Raw genomic sequence first — 22,766 nt, 5'->3', positions numbered from 1 at the left:
CCTTCCTCCCCTCCCGATCCCACCTTCCATCTTTCTCACCCCTGTCCCTTTCCCAGTCCACTGATAAGGGAGGTCCTCCTACCCTTCACTCTGATCCTAGTCTATCAGGTCTCATTAGGAGTGGCTGCATTGTCTTCTTCTGTGGCCTGGCAAGGCTGATCCCCCCTCAATGCGAGGTAATCAAAGAGCAGGCCAATGAGTTCCTGTCAGAGACAGTCCCTGTTCCCATTACTATAAAACCCACTTGAATACTGAACTGCCATAGGCTACCTATTGTGCAGGGGTTTCAGGCCATCTCCATGAGTTTTCCTTGGCTGGCGTATCAGTTTCACAAAAGACCCCTGTGCCCAGAATTTTTGGAACTGTTGCTGTCCTTGTGGAGCTCCTGTCATCTCAAGGTTTACTATCTCCCAGTTCTTCCATAAGATTCCCTGCACTCTGCCCAAATTTTGGCTATGAGTCTCAGCATCTGTCTTGACAACCTACAGGCTAGAGCCTTTCAAAGGCCCTCTGTGGCAGGCTCCTGTCCTGTCCCTTTGTTCTCCCTCATCTGATGTCCATCCTCTTTGCCTTTCTGCATGGGGTTTGGGCATCTTAGCCAGCATACTCCTTCCTGATTAACTTCCTTAGGTGTACAGGTTTTAGTATTTTTATCCTATATTTTATATCCTATATGCACTTATGAGTGAGTATATACCCTGTGAGTCTTTCTGCTTCTGGGATACCTCACTCAGGATGATCTTTTCCACTTTCCACCATTTACCTGCAAATTTTATTTTATTTTTTTTGCTGGGTAATATTCCATCGTATAGATATACCACAGTTTCTGTATCCATTCCTCAACTGAAGGGCATCTGTGTGGTTTCCAGCTTCTGGCTATTACAAATAAAGTTATTACAAACATAGTTGAGCAGATGTCCTTGTTGAATACTTGAGCACCTTTTGGATATATGCTTAGGAATGGTATAGCTGGATCTTGAGGAGGTGCTATTCCTAATTGTCTGAGAAAGTGTCAGGTTGATTTGTAAAGTGGTTGTATAAGTTTACATTCCCACCAGCAATGAAGGAGGGTTCCCCTTTCTCCAAATCCTATCCAGCATGAGTTGTCACTTGAGTTATTTGTCTCAGTCATTTTGATGGGTGTAAGGTGAAATCTCAGGGTGGTTTTGATTTGCATTTCCCTGATGACTAAGAATGTTGAACATTTCTTTAAGTGTTTCTCTGCCATTCTATATTACTCTATTGAGAATTCTCTGTTTAGCTCTGTACCCCATTTTTTAATTTGGGTTACTTGATTTGTTGGTGTTTAACTTCTTGAAATCTTTATAAATACTGGATATTAACCTTCTGTCAGATATAGGGTTGGTGAAGATCCTTTCCCAATCTGCAGGCAGTCATTTTGTTTTGACAACAGTTTCCTTTGACTTATAGAGGTTTTTCAGGTTCATGAGGTCCCATTTATTGCTTGTTGCTCTTAGAGCCTGTACCGTTGAAGTTCTGTTCAGGAAGTTGTCTCCTGTTCCAATGAGTTCAAGGCTCTTCCTCACTTTTTCTTCTAACAGAGTTATTATGTCTGGTTTTATACTGAGGTCTTTGATCCACCTGAACTTTAGTTTTGTGCATAGTGATAAATATGGATCTTTTTGCATTTTCCTACATGTAGACTTCCAGTTAGACCAGCACCATTTGTTGTAGATGCTATCTTATTTCCATCGTATGGTTTTGGCATCTTTGTCAAAAATCAGGAGTCCATAGTGTGTGGGTGTATTTCTGGGACTTCTATCCGATTCCATTGATCCACTAGTTTGGTGTCTATGCCAGTACCATGCAGTTTTTATTACTGTTGCTCTATAGTACAGCTTGAGATCAGGGATGGAAATACCCCCAGAAGATCTTCTATTATGGAAGATTGTTTTAGCAATTCTGGGTTTCTTGTTATTCCATATGAAGTTGGGAATTTTTATTTCAAGGTCTGTAAAGAATAGTGTTGGTAATTTGATGGGAATTACATTAAATCTGTAGATTGTGTTTGGTAAGAGGACCATTTTTACTATGTTAATCCTGCTAAGCCATGAGCATGAGAGATCTTTCCACCTTCTGATATCTTCTATTTATTTCTTTAGAGACTTGAAATTTTTTCATACAAGTCTTTGACTTGCTTGGTTAGGGTTACACCAATGTACTTTATGTCCTTTCTGACTATTGTGAGGGGTGTTGTTTACCTAATTTCTTTCTCAGCACTTTTGTCTTTTGTATATAGGAGGGCTACTTATTTTTTGAGTTGATTTTGTATCCAGCCACATTGCTGAAAGTGTTTGTCAGCTTTAGGGGTTCCCTGGTAGAATTTTGGGGGTCACTCATGTATACTATCATACCATCTGAAAATAGTGATAATTTGACTTCTTCCTTTCCCATTTGTATCCCCTTAATCTTCTTTAATTGTGTTACTGAGCTAGCAAAAACTTGAGAACTATGTTGAAGAGATATGGAGAGAGTGGGCAGCCTTGCCTTGTCCCTGAATTCAGTGGGATTGCTTTAAGTTTCTCTCCATTTATCTTGATCTTGGCTATAGGCTTGCTGCATATTGCCTTTACTATGTTTGGGTATGCGCCATGTATCCCTGATCTCTCCAATACTTTAAACATGAATGTATGCTGGATTTTTTCAAATGCTTTTTCAGCATCTAAGGAGATTATCATGTGTTTATTTTTCTTTCAATTTGTTAATATGGTGGATCATATTGATGGATTTCCATATACTGAACCACCCCTGCATACCTGGCATGAAGCCTACTTGGTTGTATTGGATGATGTCTTTGATGTGTTCGTGTTCTTGTATTGGGTTTGCAAAGTATTTTGTTGAGTATTTTTGCATCAATGTTCATAAGGGAGATTGGCCTGAAATTGTTTTTATGCTGGGGTATCCAGTGCTGCTTGCTCCTGAATGACTAGGTTCTGGATATGCCATATTGTTCTGTCTTTTGTTGGTTGAGCTTTTACGCTGGCCTCTATCCATTGGGCTATCTTGGGTGTTGGGTGTTAGTTTCTGGTACTTCCTAGAATCCTATGGTGGGTCGAATCCCCTTGGCAGGAAGATGATTTTTCCCAAAGGAGGCCTCCTCATCTTTTTGGGTATGGTCACTGAATGGCAGGTGTTTTTTAATAATTGCCACAGCTCACCTCAGATGTACAGACCTGAGAAATAATTTTGGCCTTTGTTAGTAAAGGGGGCTATTCTCTCACCCAGAGAAGTTCTGGAGACAGCTGCCCTGCTGCTGGGTTTCTTGCTGTAAATTTAGTGAGCTGCTGCTGTAATCTGAATGCCCCGGGGTTTGGTCAGTTTAGTTAGGGATAACTGGTTGTCCCTTGGGGCAGTATCTGGGGGTTGATCTCAGGGAACCCAGGCTTCTGGAGGTCTGAGTTTGGAGCTCTCTTCCCCTGTACCCAAGTTGTAATCAGTGGCACATGAGCATTACTCTCATGTGTGCAGCAAGAGGCTAGAGTCTAGAGCCTGTGGATAATCAGAAACTTTTCTGGAGCGAGGTGTCCTGAGGTAGGGCCAGATATTTCCCCCATCTTTGGGTTTTCTCCCAACAGGGAGACCCAGTCTGTACTGTTGGGGGGGGCGTGTAGAGTGCATAGGCACTTGCTTTCGAATGGTGGCTCCAAGCTGGTGACTGGACAGGAACCTTGGAACTTTTTCCAAGAATATTCCCATATGTGGTGGTGGTAGTGGTGGTGGTTGTGGTGGTGGTGGGGTCAGCTGAGTGCTCTAAGCTGGGACCTGCTGTTTCCCTCCCTGTGGGGTTTTCTCCCAATAGGGAAACCCAGCCTCTAGTGCCCTGGGGCACACAGTTCTGTCTGTGATGGAGAGTCGTGTGTGTGGGGCTCATGGCTGGAGCCCCACCCATTGCTGCCTGCCGTGCTCCCACATGTCTGCAGGACCTTTTTCAGGGATAGACTGGGTGATATTCGGTCAGTCCCACTTGTTTCCTTCCCTGTGGGGGTTTTATTGAGACTGGGACTCCCAGTCTCTGGTGCCCTGGGGAGCAAAGTTCAGCCTGGGAAGGTGATCAGGACATGATTCTTGGCTCTGTTTGCTTGAAAAACTTACTCCTGCCACAACAGCCCAGGAAATTTTCCAGGGATTAGTTGGGTGCTCTGAGGTTGAAACCAATTGTTTTTCTCATCATTGGGTTTCTTATCACCTGGTAAACTCAGTCAATGGTGATTGGAGGCCAACAGTTCCAACTATTTGTCACTGTGCAGTCTCTGTTACCCTGCTGATCAGTCACAGTGTGTGATCAGCCCTGCCATTTGGGATCTGTTTTTAAATTTTACTGAATATGAGTATTTTGATTGTATGCATGAATATGAACCTCTTGTGTGCCTGATCCTCACAGTAGTATGATGATGTGTTCAGAACTCATGAACTTATAGCAATTGATAGTAGTGGGTCCCAGTTAAACACTGACAATTGAGCCAAATTATTTGCAAGAGCAGCAAGAGCTCCTCATTGCTGAGCCATCTCTCCTGTCTTATGTTGCTTATTTATGATCATCATTTACATTGCTAATATTTTCATCTTTCTATTTTTAGCTGTTTAAACATGCATTCTCTTTTAGTAAGATCTTATAAAAGTTACAATTTAAGCTAGGGCAGTGCAGATTTCTGGAAAATTAATACACAACTGGAGTGAATGTATAATTCCTTCTAGAAGTTTCAGTAAAGACCTCTGAGTTCTTTCAATCTTTTGTGTTTGTTTGATTGACTTTTAGGGGAGGCTCTGTCTTACTATATAAGTCTGGCTGTCCTATAACTGTTTGCATAGATCATGCTGGCATCCAATTCAATAAGATACACCTGCCTCTACCTCCTGAGTGATTAAATTAAAGGCATGACAGAATACACCCAGCTTGTCCATCATATTTTTTTGTCGTTAGTAACTGTTCATAAATTTCTCTGATGTGTTACTTAATACTGTTCATCTCTTAATTTCTCTCTCTGTGTCTCTCTGTCTTTCTCTTTCTATTTCACTCTCCTCTCTGTTTGTCTTTGTCCACATTAATTGCCATAACTATTTCAAAGCTATATCCTATCCAAAAGTTCAGATTTGACAAATTAAACTTTGTTATTCAGTTTTCTAAAATGACTTAGTGATAACATTAACACTTCTTTTTTAATAGAAAAGTTTTAATCTTTATTTTTAATCTATATACTACATTATTTAGTAAGGAGGATGTACAAAACAATGATCAAAGAATAATCATGTGTTCTATTCCTTTTCTTTTGTCTGGTCACTCAGAAATATGGTGCTATTGGCTATGATTGTTGTTGCTTGCCACTCACATTATTTTTATCCATGTATTCACTGTAGTCCACTTTCCCTTCCACAAATATATGAGCCCCCCTCTTCACATACTGATATGCCACATCCCTGAACCCTGGTAAAAACATAATATTCAGTACCATGTTGTCTTTGGACTGATGTTACCCATCTGTTGAGTGTCCCCTGATCAACACATCTCATTTGTTGCTATATAAAATATCATGACTGTGTTTTGTCCTTCCATCTTTCTCATGACAGGGTCCTGACCTACTCACCCAAGTAACTGAAAATGATTCATAGATTGCTCAAGTACCCAACTAATGGCTACTTTATATTCATGTCTCACAAACTGATGAAACACAGGTTTTTGAAGCATGCCTTTGTTTTTTTTTTGTTTGTTTGTTTGTTTTTGGTTTTTTTTGTCAATCTAACCTTTAGGCTTTTTCATCTCCCCTACTTCACATCACGCACAGCACCCAACTGTATAACATTCGCACTTCTGTGTCAGAAAATAAATGGAAGAAGCAGTAGAATTATATGATTATATTGACAATGACATATAAATTATATTGTTGCCACTGTTTCTGTTGTACAAATGTATGGCATATTTTAGAATTCAGTGACCTTCAATGATGTGCATGTGAAATTCAGCCAAGAAGAGTGGGCCTTGCTGGAACCTTCCCAGAAGCAACTCTACAAAGATGTGATGCTAGAGACCTGTGAAAACCTCACTGCTATAGGTAAGACTGCAATTTTTCTTTCACTTTTAAAATAAAGAGACAACTCTTACTTTGTTATTGATCCTCTTCTGTAATTCCAATTGAGAATGAGGAGGAATGTGGTAAATAAATCAGGCATGTTTCTAAGGGTCACAGAAGATAATGATTTAAGTTTTGCCTTAATAATAACATGTTATTTCCAATAATATATATTTTCTCGTACTATATTTTAGGCTACAATTGGGATGACCATAATATTGAAGAACATTTTCAAAGTTCTACAAGTAATAAAAGGTAACTTTATGTGCACACTGATACAGATATGAATCTTAAATTTTAATGTGTCCTGGAAGTTTGGTGTTTTTTGTTTGTTTGTTTATTGGCTGCTTTTTATTTTCTGTTTTTGAAATAGATTTTTTTCTGGGTATCTGTGACTTTCTTAGACTTGCTTGTTAGACCTGCCTGACCTCAAAATAACAAGCAAGATATGCCTGCTTCTGCCTCCACAAGTGCTGGGATTGAAGGCATGTACCAGCACACATGGCTGTGTCCTGGAAGTTTTAAAGAAAAGCAACAGTGTAAAAACAGCACTGCTTTACGTGTACTGATGATCATTAAAATCTCATAATTCCATGTACTTCAATGTCAGGTATCTGATTTGTGTTTACAAGGCACTCCCCTAAGATAGAAGAAAATAAAATAATATTGTAACAAAAATACCATTTGAATCATATGGACATTACAGCTACTGACTTGAACTGCCAATCTGTTTAGTCTCATTCTATCTACTCAGATATTGTAAGAGGTATACACACTGAATTGGTGATCAGTATGTGTCCAAAACCTTCTAATAAGCAAAAATTTCATAGTAGAACCAGTGTTACTCATTTTCGTGCAGTAACTTTGTAAAGTTTAGTGAAAGAAGCAGCTTATGAGAATCAAGAATATTGTTTGGAGAAACCTTAATCCCTATATGACATGTCTATGATGAACAAAAAACAAACTGTGTTAATTCAATGTGGGAATCTTTATTATTTTTGTAAATTAAACTGGTATATCATATGTCAAAATGATTCTAAGACACATGAGCATAGGGATATTGAAAGAAGCAGTGTCCCTGTCTTTCTCCAAGAACAATTGATTTGGTAGTAGTCCCCACTGTGAGTAAATTTTCTGAATGTGATAAATGGTTACTGTTAATTGGTTTTGCAACTTCACTGAGAATTTATCAGCAAACTCATATTGCTGAAAATACCTATGAATACAAGGATTTTGGAACTTCTTCTGCTTGTACTAGCTCACTTTGTAAATGAAGTGTCATTCATACAGTACAAAACTTTATTGAATGGGATTGCTGGGGTAAAACTCTGAATCCTTGCAATACACTTTATATATAGGAGAAAACTTCTTATAGAAAAATGATGCTATAAAAGTGAATCACATAACAAATGCTCTTATCATCACAGGGATCTTCAAAAATACCCATAATGAAGGGGAATATCATGAATATAAATAAAGTGATAAAAGTTAAAAATTTGATTCTTCTTTACCATTAGGCCAAATTATAAAATTAATTCATATAGAAAAACATATTTATTAGTGTAATGAAATGACTGTGGTAAATCTTTCACATGTACTAATTATCTTTGCAGGCATGAAAGCAGTCATACTGGAGAGAAACCCTTTAAATGCACTCTATGTGGTAAAGCCTTCCCCTATACCACTGATCTCATAGGGCATAAAAGAACACACGCAGGAGAGAAGCCTTACAAATGTAATCAATGTGGTAAAGCCTTTGCAAAAAACAGTCACCTCATAAGCCATAGAAGAAAACATACTGGAGAGAAACCTTATGAATGTCACCAGTGTGGTAAAGCCTTTGCACGAAACAGTCATCTCATAAGGCATAAAAGAACACACACTGGAGAGAAACCTTACGAATGTAATGAGTGTGGCAAAGCCTTTGCAGAAAACAGTCATCTCATAAGCCATAAAAGAACACACACTGGAGAGAAATCTTATGAATGTGACGAGTGTGGTAAAGCCTTTGCACAAAACAGTCATCTCATAAGCCATAAAAGAACACACACTGGAGAGAAACCTTATGAATGTAACCAGTGTGGTAAAGCCTTTGCACAAAACAGTCATCTCATAAGCCATAAAAGAACACACACTGGAGAGAAACCTTATGAATGTAACCAGTGTGGTAAAGCCTTTGCACAAAACAGTGCTCTCATAAGCCATAAAAGAATACATACTGGAGAAAAACCTTATGAATGTAACCAGTGTGGTAAAGCCTTTGCACTAAACAGTCATCTCATAAGCCATAAAAGAACACACACTGGAGAGAAACCTTATGAATGTAACCAGTGTGGTAAAGCCTTTGCACAAAGCAGTGCTCTCATAAGACATAAAAGAACACATACTGGAAAGAAACCTTATAAATGTACCCAATATGATAAAGCCTTTTCACAGCAGAGTAGTCTCCGAAAACAGGAAAAGACACACAGTGGAGAGAAGCTTGGTGAGGGTAATTAGTGTGATAAAGCCTTTGCATGTAACAATCATCTCCTAAGACAACAACACATTCTGGAGGGAAACCATATGAATATAACTATGTGGCAAAGCCTTTGTACATAACATCTCCTAATACATAAAATAACACATACTGGAAAGATGTCTGACTGTAACCAATGTGAAAAAACTTTTGGACTTCAGAATCATCTTCACACTCATGAAAGAAATCCTAGTGGATAGAAAGCCTGTGAGTGTTTTTAACATGGTGAAACCATTCCACATTTGTATAATCTTCATCATCTTGAAAGGATTCATAATGGAGGAAAAACTCATGAATGTGTTAAAATGGTGAGGCCTTGCACAAATATAGAGTCATCGTCATCATAAAAGTATCCTTACTGGAGAGGGATTCTGTGAGTATAAGCAATGTGGAAAGGTCTTTGTGTTCTTTGGTCCACTGAGATCTAACAGAACTGGAAAACTAACTCAATTGAAATGACCTCCCTTTTCTGAAGGGGAAAGGGAATAGGGGCAATAGGAATGGAGGGTAGTACAGGGGGAAGAGAAGGGAGGGGGACTAAAATTGGAATGTAAAGTAAATAAACTTATTTTTATATACAATGAATGGTAAATATCAATTACATGCAAAATTATTATATAATAAAGTGTTTTGGAAAGGCTTACTGATAATACTGGTTCTCAACATTTACTGTTTTCAGTTACTTCACTTTACACAAGAAACTTTTAGTCTAGTCGATGAATATATAGGGAATGGTGAACTAACACCAGCCAGGAAGTTCTCTGAGAGTATCACAACAGTGGTAGCCTGTAGAAGTTTCTTTGTTTACACATACCTTTTGTTCCAAGGGGTTCTACTGAAAACCATCACAACCCAGACTGAATTTTGAGATGTGAGAGAGGAGGCTTTTTCTTCCATGTATGACCATGCTGTTGGCCTAGCTGTATAATCATGGCAAGGGTGAGTTTTCCCTGCCTGACTTAATCTGGAGAATGCCTTTAGACATAGATGCCACCAACCAAATTTGATAGATGGCCTTTGACACAGATCCCTGATAACTCTTCCCTCCCTTCAAATATAGGATAATTAAGTTCCATGTTCTTGTTCATATGATAGGAATGTACTGTTTACTGCAAATCAAGCATCCTTGAAGTGCTCAGTTTTAAACAATTATCTACACCTATCCTTACAGCATCCCAGTCACTCCCTAAGGGGTATATACCCTCGGTTTTCTGGAATTAAATTTGAACTTACTTCCTGAGGTGGTTCCCAGAGTGTTCTGATCACTGTTATTCTTGTGGGTGTCTTCCAAGCTTTATACCTCATCTTCTGGCCCTCCTTCCTTCCTGGGCTTGTGGGAAACGGCCTCCAGGCAGCAAGAGAACCCCGTTCTCTGAAATGCTTGTGAAAAAATGTTTCACACTTCATAGCATTTAAAATGTCACATGTTTCTGGATGTGAGATGGTAAATCAAACACTGTCTTGGGAGTGGGACTCTTTAAAATGAGTTATACTTAGTGTTTATTTCACAGTAAACTTGCAGGCAAGCTTCATAGTATGAAATCTTCTGAGGTGAGCACAGTGGCCTATGCAGAAGTAATAAGAGCAGAAATTTTATTTCCCTGTTTTTAATAGCTGAGTAGTGTTCTGATAATATGTGGATGGATGGCAGAGGAGGGGAACTCCTCTTTTGAGTGGACTATGGAAAAGGGTTTGGGGGAAGAGGGAAGGAGGGTGGGACCAGTAGGAGTTGAGAGAGTGGCCTTATATAGGGGTATACAATGAATAAATTGTGAAAAAATAATAATAATTAATAAAATAAAAATGAATTAGAAAAACAAAACTTGACAGCAAAAATTTGAGTCCAGTCTGGGTACCCGCCCTCCTTCAAAGCAAAGAAAGAAGATATAAAGAAAGGAAAGAAAATTAGAATCTTTGTCTTTGCCATCTTTCTTCCTGGTGAGCTCATTTTTTAATCATTACCTAATGGAGACCATCCTGCTCTCTCTGAAGTTTATATTTCCATAGATGTAGGATTCATACCTGGAACAAATGGCAGAGGTTCGTATTTAATGTATCAAAACAGACCTAGCTGCCAATTTTCTCCCAACAATCCTTCAGTTCTTCCATGTTATATGGTCCTCAAGGCTTGCATAGCCCACCGAATACCATGAATTCTCCTTCCCAGGGCCTGAGGTAACCTCATTCCTTCCTCCCCCATATATAGGCAAAGTATTTTGGCTACCTGGTCCTGTTGAGAGCCATTCAGGAGCAATAGCAAAACATCTGTAGCACTCATTGAATTTGGCTCCCCTGTTAGCATGGTCATGATGATGAGTTTGTCTTGGAAAAGCATAAACCGAAGAGCTGTTTATACTGAGGACTTTGTGCTGTTTTGGAACATAACTCTGTTTGATGCCATTATGATGTCCATATCCCTCATAACACGAGTTGTATGAAAACTCTAAGAATGCTCCTAGCCCCCTCACTGGGCAGTATCCCTGGCATTTAAAGTTTTAACAATGCTTGATCTCTTTTCTCTTGATCTCTTTTCCCAGATCAAGCTGGAGCAGATCAAGCTGGAGCAGATTAATGAATTAACCACTGCCCTTGAAAGAAACCATAGATGTAGGTTGTATCAATGACCATTATACTTAGAAAGAATTTTTTAAAAGATTGTTTAACAATGTTGGAGAAGATGTTTTTGCTAATGTCTGTGATGTACAAAATCTTGGAGAATAATTTAAGGTTAAGAAAAGTACACTCTTAATAGTAAAGCCAGGGATGTTAAGGTTGATAAGCAGAAACAATAGCCAAGGTAGCATTGGCTGACTGCATACTTTCAAGCTGGGCCTGAAACTGAGACCACATTTGATTCCACTATATTTATTTTGTCCTCAACTTCTTAATATGATTTAATAAAAATTACTAATTGTCCTGACCCGCAGAAGTTCATCGGGGTCCTAAGGAGGGGGGTGAAAAGAATGGTGAGACAGAGAGACCTGAAGGAGGCCAAGTCTTCTTGTCTGATCAAAGCCTCATTTATTAGAAATTTTTACCCAACTTATATAGGGAGAAGGCAGGAAAGGGGGAAGGCTTAATTACTGTTGCAGGAGACAGCAAGAGTGCTTCCATGGCTTGAATATTGCACCTGCAAGATACCATAAGGATGTTTTCTTAAGATTTCTCATGGATGCTCTAAAACTGACAGACGGATGTCCTCACAAATCTATCACCCATGACTTAGGATCCTAAATAACTCTTTCACTAAATAGCTTTAGGTTGCCACTAAATGACCTTTGCTCATTATTTGGCTTAGGCTTCAGTAAATAGCTTTGGCTCCAGCAACTAATAAGTAAATGCACACCCCTTAAAGATTTAAAGTACTGGTGCCATTACCATGCCGTTTTTATTACTATTGCTTTGAGATCTGGGATGAGGATAACCTCTAGAAAATCTTTTCCTGTACAGGCTTGTTTTGTCAATTCTGCATTTATTGTTTTCCCATATGATATTGAGAATTGCCAAGTTTGCAGAGCCATCTCCCTCCGGGCTCCTTATAACATTTTCCCAATTATCTGTTAACTGATTAAACTTGCTGTTAACTTAATGGTGATGCCTAAATTGTAAACTAGACCACAAACGACTCACTTTTCACCAGACCAAGGATCCAATTCTTCATGCTTTATCACCTTGAGCTCTGGACCAAATGCCTAGGGATATAAATTAAGGACCTTAGATTCCAGACCGAATATCTTGGAAAATTATTTAAGGCCTTGAGGTGAAATATGCTGGATCAGACCAAGCCTCCAACAGAAACTCCCTTGCTAATCCAAAAATATTAAATATCAAAAATAGCTTACTCTTGGGGGAACTAGATGATCCTGAACTAGACAACTCCCTGAGCTCAGAAAATAAGGCTTTGAATTTTAATCTTTTATTCCTGAAGTGAGATTTATTGGTTTCCACCCAGAACCCAATACAGTGAAAATATTCAAATGCCCCTGCTATGGTCATGGCTAGGGCAAGTGATCCCTCCTGTAACTTCATGTAGGTTCCTAACCAGACTCTGGAAGTACCCAATAAAGCAGGTCCTGCTCTTCAGCCTCCTGCTCTATAGGTTGGGGTCAATATCCACACACTCACCATATTGCAACTTTGGAACTCGCCTGAAATATCCTCACACAGCAGCCTCAAATGGACCACAGGACACCAGCTTTTAAAAGCTGCTCACCTACAAAGCGTTTGTGCAATATGGCACCAGGAAGAATCCACCCCTTCCTCTGAAGGCATGACCTCACAGTCCTGATTGGCCAGTGAGTATTGAGTGACATGAGCACCTTCTTTATGGTTAGAGTTTACTGAAGGGACAAGGCTTTGTGATTCCTGGCTCATGCTTCCATTTTAGGACCAGACCTTTTCCAGATCTCAGAGATTTTTATTTCAGTATCATTTGTACCTGTCCTCCCCTAGTCTACCTTCTGTCTTCTAGCACTCAGTAGGCACATTCCCTCTTCCTACTGCAATCAAGGTGGATAGATGCACAGCACATTATTCAACCTCCTGTCCCTAAGTGGATGGGTCCCAAGAATATTACAAATTAAACAGAGATTTCAGAAAATGCAATGATATTTTTGTTCTGTGATTTAACGCTACCATCAAATATACTGCAGCTACTTTCCCCCTGGAAGGTCTGAGGCAACCCAGGGGAAAAAAGCAGGAAACACATGATATTTTTGAGCACCACGTTAGCAAGCACTTGTATCCCAATGGGAAAGTGGGGAAAAAAACAAAGCTGTATTAGAAAAAGCTCTCTACATGAAAAGATCTGATAGAATATATTTCTCTGTGTATGTAGGAAGTTAATTTATAAGAATTGCTCAAAGACTATGAAGAGTTAAAGAATCCAGTGGCTGTTGAGACCGTTTGGCTGGATAATTAAGCTTCGTGATCATCAAAATACACCAGAATTCCAAAGACGTAAACTCTAATGGAAGTGAAAAAATGAACTTGCTAGCCAGAGCTAAGGCACATAGAACAAGAGAAAGATTAACCATCTTCAGTTTCCATTATATATTTAGGCTACCACGAGATATGTGGCTTAAGTTAAGGAGGGGGCTCATCACCTCAATAGGTCTAGAGCAAAGAAAAGATAAATTAAATATCTTTAATTTATCTTATTAAATATTTTTAATTTATCTTACTCCAAAAGATAAATTAAAATTTTCATTTATAATACCCAACTATTTGGCTTTTATTTACTTTTATTTACTTATTTATTTGATTTCATTTTTAAATCATTTTTGTTTTATTTTTGTTTTTTGTTATTCTAGACAAGAGTTTCTCTGTGTAGCCTTAGTTGTACCTCTGCCTCCCTGAGTGCTGGGATTACCTGTGTAAACCATGTCAGCACAGGGAATAATGACATTACCCCACTCTTCCAAATTTGACCTCTATTATTATTCTACAATTGTCTTCTATTATCGACTCTAAAGCCAGAACTACTTGGCTGAATCTGCTGCTTGCTGGGGCTGGAACTTGGGACCAATGTTCAATGAAATCTACATAAGCTTCCCTTATTCCAATGTTTTCTTCACTGATTAAGCTTGGATCTGCTGGAACTTGCTCCATATATGACTTTGGGCTCAGAAACCTATATTCTGCTCTCTCCTGAGTGCTGATGTTGAGGGTATATACCACCATGCATGGCTCTAAGCTTTACTTTTATATGATGGAAGCTTTGCCAACGGGAGTATTCCCCGGAGGTCACTACTCCTTTTTTTCCACTTCTCCAAATATTTTCCTAATCCAAACTTACAAAAATCCACATTCTTCCAAAGAAACGCATGGAAAGGACTATTGCAGCTATACCCCAGCTCCTGCTAGCAACTTCATTCATAGTTACAGTTTCCATTGCTTTGAAGAGACACCATGACCACAGCATCTCTTATAAAATAAAACATTAATTTTGGCTGTCTTTTTTCTGAGGTTTACTGCTTTATTGTCATGGTGGGAAACCCGACAAAGTAAAGGCAGGTATAGTTCTGGAGAAGCTACGAGGTTTACATCTTGATCTGAAGCAAAAAAGAGACTGTGAACATGGACTTATTTGAGCATAGAAGACTTCAAAATCTGCCTCCACAGTGACACACTGCTTCAAATTAAAATTCCACAGATCCAGAGTGTTAGGTAAACAAGATGGTAGAAATTGGAGCTCTCTGGGAAGGAGAGAAAGAATAGATGCTGTGGGTATACTGGAGCAGAAAACATCAGGTAATGAAGGGAGAGAAAGGCTACAGGAAAACACAGCTGGAATCAGGATATTTTTGCTGCTTAGAGTGGAAAAAAAAAGTTTTGTGGCAACTTCATGGAGTCTATAATTGCATCCCTAGTAAAAAGTCCTAGTAACAAAGGATACAGAGTCTGAACTGACCATCTTTTATTGTCAGACAGGGTTTTCAGTGCTGGAATTGTGTTACAATCAATTGATGTCTTGGTTCATTGGCCCTGTAGATATCCCTAAACAAACCAAGCTGATGGTAGTAAAAAAGGTCTCTCTTTCTAAAAACTGAGAAAGGCCCCCATTGCTGAGGCCACTTCCACAGAGCTTTGCTGAATATACAGAAGATGAGCATGTACAGGCTTGGAGTCTTCAACCCTATATTCCAGCCACTTGGGGGAAAGAAAATTCTCTACACACAATGGGAAGAGAAACCTCACCACCAACTGAGCCAGAAAAGTTGTCCTGCGACTTGATGGTACAGAATATTTGGGAGTGCCAAGAGAATATCTGCTTTAAATTGAAGCTAAGGGGATGGGGGGAACCCATGTATTATACTGCCTAGATTATCAGGAATATCACAGAGACATAATTATCAAACATGGGGTGAAGGAGTCTGGTAATTGGAATTCTGCCTCCTGGCCTTGGCAGATGCAGATCTTAACTAAGTTCCATTTTTCAGAGACAGTCTTGGCAGTCTTTGCAAGCAGGGTGTTCAGAGCATGAGAAGTAGATAGCAAGCTCCCTACAACCCTGAGAACCAGACAGCAAACGTTGTGCAACCCTGAGTGAATTTCTTGGATGCCTTGCCAGGTGGTGCAGATGTGTGGCTACTGTGAAAAAAAAAATTGCTTGTACCCTTTGCTTTATAAGTGTTGTTTGCACATTCAGTAAACTAAGACCTTGTTCAAAAAGCCTGTCTTGGTCACCATTCTTCGCCTCTCTGTCCCCACATTTCTACTCCCTCTTTCAGGTAGACCCTGTTTGACTAACCCGTCAAATGGGATGGGTCAATGGGGCTTTTCTAAGTCTGTGCCATGTCTTCTGTGGCTGTATTATGAATATAACTGCAATGAGCATGAGAACTGTGACACTTCACAATACCAATTTCATGTGCATGGAAAATCTAATGAATCCACAGCAATTCTGTCTTTTTATGAGAACTCTACATAATGTAGTCACTATGTGACCATGTTAATGTATGCTGTGTCACTGAACTCAACAGTAAAGTCACTTTGTATCACTTTGTACCTTATATCAAATAATCTTCAGTGGCATGTACTTGTGGTTTATGTGAAATTAATGATTATATAATAATATATTTTACCCTTTCAAACAAGTATAAACACCACCATTAAACATATTTTTTTTCAGAAGAAAAAGATTTAAAAAATTAACTTTCAATTTGAAGATTGAATTAAAAGCAATCCAAAGAAAATTCCTAATGATTTATTACAGGAAATCTGATTCCAAAACCATGTACTATGTGAAAAACTCAGAATTCTCAATAGGATTATGAGGAAATTTTAGACACACACTTGTACAATGTGACTTCTGTACTTACCTGAAACTACAATAATTAAAAGGTATACAATATTAATGAAAGAATAACTGGATGCAGACAAAACCACAAAACCATAATCCCCTAAAAATATTCAAGTTTTCATCAAATGACTTAAGGAAACAGATAGAATGTGAATTTGACCACTGTTACTTATGTATGTAGAAATTAAACAAACTCAGATTTCACAACTCACAAAAAAGTAAATTCAGCATGACAGCCTAAACTGTTATATTATTGGCTTTCCAGCTACCATTATTTATTTCTCTTCCAAAAAGGAGAGGCCCCATGTTCTATACTTCTCTCTGTAAATTGAAGTGGTCAGAAAGTTGGGCTATTTCTCTGTGGCTCCTCAAGTCTTTTTCTGATTCCAAGAAACTCAGCCACAGCGATGTCCACATACAAAACAATGTTGAAGTATACTTTCATGTCAGCTTCCTGACATATAGGTGATAGCACAAGATGTGAAATCTGCTCTATCTATCTGCATAATGCATGCACACTTGAGAAACCTCTGCTGCTCAGCAGTTTCTTTTGTACCTGGAATTGAATTTTCCTGAATCACACAACTGTGGATGGTAGTAGTGGAAAGGTAAAGAGAATCTAATTAAATATTGCCAAAAGGTTGCTTCTTTCTCCTCTGTTCTACCAGTTTCTAAACAAAATGTAAAAATTATCACAGAAAGCTGTAGTTCGGAGGTAATTTTCAGGCTTTTATAAAACTTTCATTTTTTTTCAAACTGTCCTGTTACTGCATATCAAATGCAATGTCAGGGCATGCACACTTAACAAGGATATCATGAGCACCATCACCTCCTATTGCCAGGGTTGCAGCGCCCCCCCCACCTCTCAAAGGGATCCTCATTAACATCACCCTGTGTACCAACAGAGCTGTAGTGTGGCTCATTGTATACTATTCCAGTATCAGCAGATCAGACTGAAAGCTCAGCCAACCTGCTTTGGCTGATATGGAGAGTAGACCAACTCTCATCATGGTATGGCTTGAGATCTCCTTCACAGTTACCACAGCTGCATCAGAGAAAGATCCAGAAAAGAAGTCTCAGGCTGCCACTTAATGGTGTTCCTGGTTACTAGGACTTCCTACAGTCCATCATTAGCTAAACCACCGAGTTCTGCCTCAGGTCAAGCAACAGCTCCTCTCCTGGGTAAACAGAGATCAAATGACTCAAAAGGCACAGGCCTATCACACCTGCCCTTCCACTCCAAGGTTAGAAAGGGAGATAGTCTAGTAAATTTGGACTTTGGAGAAATTCCTGCAGTCTATGAGAGCACTTATTTCTCTTCCAGGGCATAAGGCCAATTGTGTGCATATTTCATTACACACCAAATGTCCTTGAAATAATTTTCTTTTTCAAAATATAATTTATTTATTACAATTTATTCACTTTGTTTCCCAGCTGAGCCCCCACCCTCATCCCCACAATCCCACCTTCCCTCAGTCCCTCATCTCCTCCCATGCCCCTTCCCCAGTCCACTGATAGGGAAGGATCTCCTACCCTTCAATCTGACAGTAGCCTATCAGGTCTCATCAGGACTGTCTTTCCTAGTCTTCCTCTGTGGCCTGGTAAGGCCGCCCCACCTCATTGGGAGGTGATCAAAGAGCCAGCCACTGAGTTCATGTTAAAGACAGCCCCTGTTCCCCTTACTATGAGGCCCATTTGGAGACTGAGCTGCCATGGGTTCCATCTGTACAGGGTTTTTAGGTTATCTCCATGCATGGATCTTGGTTGGAGAATCAGTTTCAGAAAAGTCCCCTGAGCGCAGATATTTTTGCTTCTGTTGTTCTCTTTGTAGAGCTCCAGACCTTTCTAGGTCTTTCAATCTCCCCTTCTTTCACCAGATTCCCTGCAATCTGCCCAAAGTGGCTATGAGCCTCAGCATCTGCATTAATATCCTTCTGGGTAGAGTCTTTTAGAGGCCCTCTGTGATAGACTCCTGTCTTGTTCCTTGTTTTCACCTCCTTTCTTTGTCTATCCCATTTGCCTTTCTGAATGAGGATTGATCATTTTTCCCTGGGTCCTCTTCCTTGCCTACCTTCTTTAGGTGTACAGATTTTAGTATGTTTATCCTATATTACATGCCTAATAACCACTTAAAAGTGAGTATATACCATGTGTATCTTTCTGCTTCTGGGATACCTCATAATTTCCTTGTTTTTAATTGCTGAGTAGTATTCCTTGTGTAAAAGTAACACTTTAACATCCAAAGCTCCCTCCTTAATAATTCCTCCACTTTCCACAGGTCTTTATAAACACCTGATTTTTCCAGCCTTATAGTTTGACCCTCAGGTTCCTCTGACCACAACCTCTACAACTTATAGAGTCTCCATCTTGGGCTCCTAACTGAATGTTTTGCAGGCATCAGGGAAGCAGAATGCAATCTGCTTCAGAAAAGTTAGTCTTCATGTCTTCAAGTTGATTTTATTTCTTTACAGTAGTCACAATCTCAAGCAGGGGTATGTGTCTTGACATGCGTCCTTGTGGGCTCCCATTGCTGCCTATTTAACACATGCAAGATAAACTCAGTCTTGTGGCTTTGATCAAGTGGTCAGGCACTTTTTAATCATTTGGTATTATCAGTTCTGTCCTGATCATTTTCGGATACTTCCATATTTTTTATGGAGATTTTGGCTTAGAAACTTCTTTAAAAGCCAATCCTAAATTCCTTAAGCTATCAATCTTCTTCTTCTGGGTCATCTGGGCTGAGTTAAAGATGAACTGAAGATCAACCTTTCCTACCTTACTGCTATTAATGACATGTTTATGGAGCTGAATAGATGGCTCAGTCCCTAGGCACACTGGCTGCTCTTCCACATGACCTAGATTTGATGTCAGGCATCCAAGCCACAGCTCACAATTGCCAGTAACTCTAATCACATGGAGGAGACACGATCTTCTGCTTCAGCTCATACATTGCATGCACTTGGGATACACAGCAATAAAATTTATGTACCTAAATTACATGAATTTTAATAAAAATAACATATACATTAAGAAAACCTCTTTTACAATGTGGAGTCAAATATGCATGTGGGTTTTCACCATTTTCATAGCTGGTACCCTAGGTGGCCAGAGGAATTCATAAGATACCCTAGACCTGGAAATATACATTATTCTCAGCTATCTGATGTGGGTTCTAGGAACCAAATTTGGGCATGCAAGAGGAGCAAAACTACTAACATTCTATCTCCCAAACATGTCATTACAATAGAGAGGATGAAGATGTTCCATTACTACTTTGGTCTCCTATCACTTGAAGGTTATGTATCCATGCTAGATGGCTGCTGAAGGGCTCAATGGATTTCTTTCCCTCTGTGACTGGACTTTGGACAGTTTCCTATTTTCATTATTATCACAGGTCTCTTAATGTGAGTAAATGTAACAAGAATATTTATTAAAACCAATGTTCAGGAAGATTATATCAGAAACATTTCCATGCTTTGAGATATACTCTTTCATTTTAGGATCTTTTTGAGAGAGGATATCTCTACATATCCATGGCTGTCTGAAATTCACTATGTAGACCACACTGGTCTAAAACTCATATTGGGTTACCAATGTCTTTCAGGTGCTGGGATTACAGGCATGCACCAGTAAGCTAAACTGAGACATATTTTTTAAATGACCTGTTTTTGAACTGCAAAACGAATGAAAAAAAATATCCACTCATTTTCCAAATCAAAACCAGGACATTAATTCAAAAAGGAACCATCATTGTTTCAATGAACAGAAATACATCTTGAAATCCAATAGCAATAATTTAGTCTGTCAAATCTTTTCATATGTTCTCTTGTGTTATTTTTCTTAGCTTTGTGAATTTCATCCTTTAAAATGTTTGCACTCTGTTAGCATGTAAGTACCTGTGTATGTGGCATTGAGAGGACAGTGTATTGCTGACTATCATCTACATCTCCAATGTGGGTCCTAGAGATGAAACTCAGGCAATTATTTTGTTCAGGTGACCTCAATGGTCCTGACTTAGATTTACAAAGAATTTCTGTATATGCTGGTGTGTGAGTGTGCATATGCCATAGCTTAAATGTAGAAATAAGTGAAAAATTTGGAATAATATGAAACTCCCAGAGATTGATGTCATGTTATCAGGCTTAGCAGCAACCAACTTTACCCACTGAGACAATTCTTTGACACTCACTTGTAGTTCTCATATATGTTATGAACAAGTGTTTACTCCTAGGAATAAATTAATACAGTCCAAAAAATAGAGCTCCAGATCATTTTCATTTACAAATAAAATTAATTCAAATCACCCTGATTTCCTCAATTATTACATGAAAATGTTTACAATGTGAAAAGACATTTTATTTATGTAATATCTCAACTAATCTTATTTGAGCATCATGAAAACAGTTCTGTAGGGAACATTTGTGGTGTCCAAACCTGGCAACTTGACCTCAGTCATCATATAAAGATAGACAAAGGAGACTGCACAAAGTTGTCTCCCAATATCTACATATCTGTCATGACATAAAAACCCATAATTATGTTCCGCACACACATCAGAAGTGGTTTTGAAATTAATATTCTTGCTGTTACATTATCTAGAATCTTCATATATTTCCTATAGAATGCAGTACTTTAGATGAAATCACAAATGGATAATTAAGAGGAACATGCAGAATCATGGAACATCAAATTATATATTCATATCACAGCAAGCTATGTAGTGAGATATACAATTGATTGCTGATTATATCACTTCATTACATCTCTATGGTAGATGAAAATGCAAAACTTTCATTTACCATATTAAATACATTCATAGGGTGTCTCTTCAGTATGATTCATTCACAATAATAAAACCTATAGAAATGTACAAAGGTTTCATCATACTAAATATATTTATAAGGTTTTCTCTCAAGTATGATTTCTTTATGGTTTGAGGGTCAATGCACCATGCAAAGGCTTTACTACACTGTTTATAGTCTTAGGGTTTCTCTCCAATATGAAAACTTTCATGCCTTCGGAGATCACAGCAACGTGAAAAGGCTTTATCACATGGATTACATCATAGGCTTTCTCTCCAGTGTGTTCTTTTATGCTTTTGGAGACTATTGGGATGTGAAAAGGCTTTATCACATTGATTACATTTGTAGGGTTTTTCTCCAGTATGAATTATTTCATGCCTTTGGAGGTTACTGCAATGTGCAAATGCTTTTCCACATTGATTACATTCATAGGGTTTCTCTGCACTATGAATTCTTTTATGCCGCTGGAGATTAGAACATCGTGCAAAGGCTTTACCACATTGATACATATGTAGGCTTTCTCTCCAGTATGAATTCTTTCATGCCTTCGAAGGTCACTGGAATGTGCAATGACTTTACCACATTGACTACATCCATAGGATTTCTTAGCAGCATGAATTCTTTCATGCCTCTTGAGATCACAGCAACGTGCAAAGGCTTTATCACATTGATTACATTCATAGGGCTGCTTTCCAGTATGTGTTCTTTTATGCCTTTGGAGACTACTGGGATGTGAAAAGGCTTTGCCACATTGATTACATTCATAGGGCTTCTCTCCAGTATGAATTCTTTCATGTCTCTGGAGATCACAGAAACGAGAAAATGCTTTATCGCACTGATTACATCCATAGGGTTTCTCTCCAGTATGTGTTCTTTTATGCTTTTGGAGACTACTGAGTTGTGAAAAGGCTTTACCACATCGATGACATTCATAGGGTTTCTCTCCACTATGAGTTCTTTTATGACTCTGGCAGTTACTGCGATCTGCAAAGGCTTTACCACATTGATTACATTCAAAGGGTTTCTCTCCAGTATGTGTCCTTTTATGATTTTGGAAACTACTGTGTCTTGAAAAGGCTTTTTCACATTGATTACATTTGTAGAGTTTCTTTCCATTCTGAATTCTTTCCTGTCTTTGAAGAGATCTATGACATGCAAAGGCTTTACCACACTGATTACATCCGTAGGGCTTCTCTCCAGTATGAATTCTTTCATGCCTCTGGAGATCACAGCAACGTTTAAACGCTTTACCACACTGATTACATTCATAGGGGATCTCACTAGTATGTGGTTTTTCATGGCTGCAAAGATAATTGGTATATGTGTAAGCTTTTTCACATTCATTACAGTGATTCATTACAGTGAATTAAGTTTACAATTTGATCTAAATGTAAAAAGGACTTACATCTTAATGTTTTATCACTTTGTTTACATTTATAATTTCCCCCTTGGTTGTGGAAATTTTGCATTTTGAAGATACCTTTGAGGTAAGAAACATATTACATGGATTGCTTATAGCATCCTTTTTCTTTCTTTCCTCTTTTAAAGAGCATATT

General features: G+C 38.7%; 1 protein-coding gene and 1 pseudogene across 1 annotated transcript; one reads left to right on the top strand and one right to left on the bottom strand.

The window, feature by feature from the left end:
- The window catches only part of LOC132651104 (zinc finger protein 709-like), a 193,226-nt pseudogene extending 170,672 nt beyond the window's left edge, over positions 1–22,554 (bottom strand).
- On the top strand, positions 7,662–11,228 carry LOC132651151 (zinc finger protein OZF-like; the record flags this gene model as incomplete). Its single annotated transcript, XM_060376426.1, is given in 3 exon segments — positions 7,662–8,613; positions 8,689–8,750; positions 11,142–11,228. Coding segments are annotated over 3 exon segments (1,101 nt in total), but the record flags the coding sequence as incomplete, so codon positions are not given.
- Positions 22,555–22,766: the final 212 nt, after the last annotated feature.

Source organism: Meriones unguiculatus, assembly GCF_030254825.1.
Source record: "Meriones unguiculatus strain TT.TT164.6M chromosome 13 unlocalized genomic scaffold, Bangor_MerUng_6.1 Chr13_unordered_Scaffold_40, whole genome shotgun sequence".
In the NCBI taxonomy this organism is placed as follows: Eukaryota; Metazoa; Chordata; class Mammalia; order Rodentia; family Muridae; genus Meriones; species Meriones unguiculatus.
This window is presented reverse-complemented; position numbering and strand designations above follow the sequence as displayed.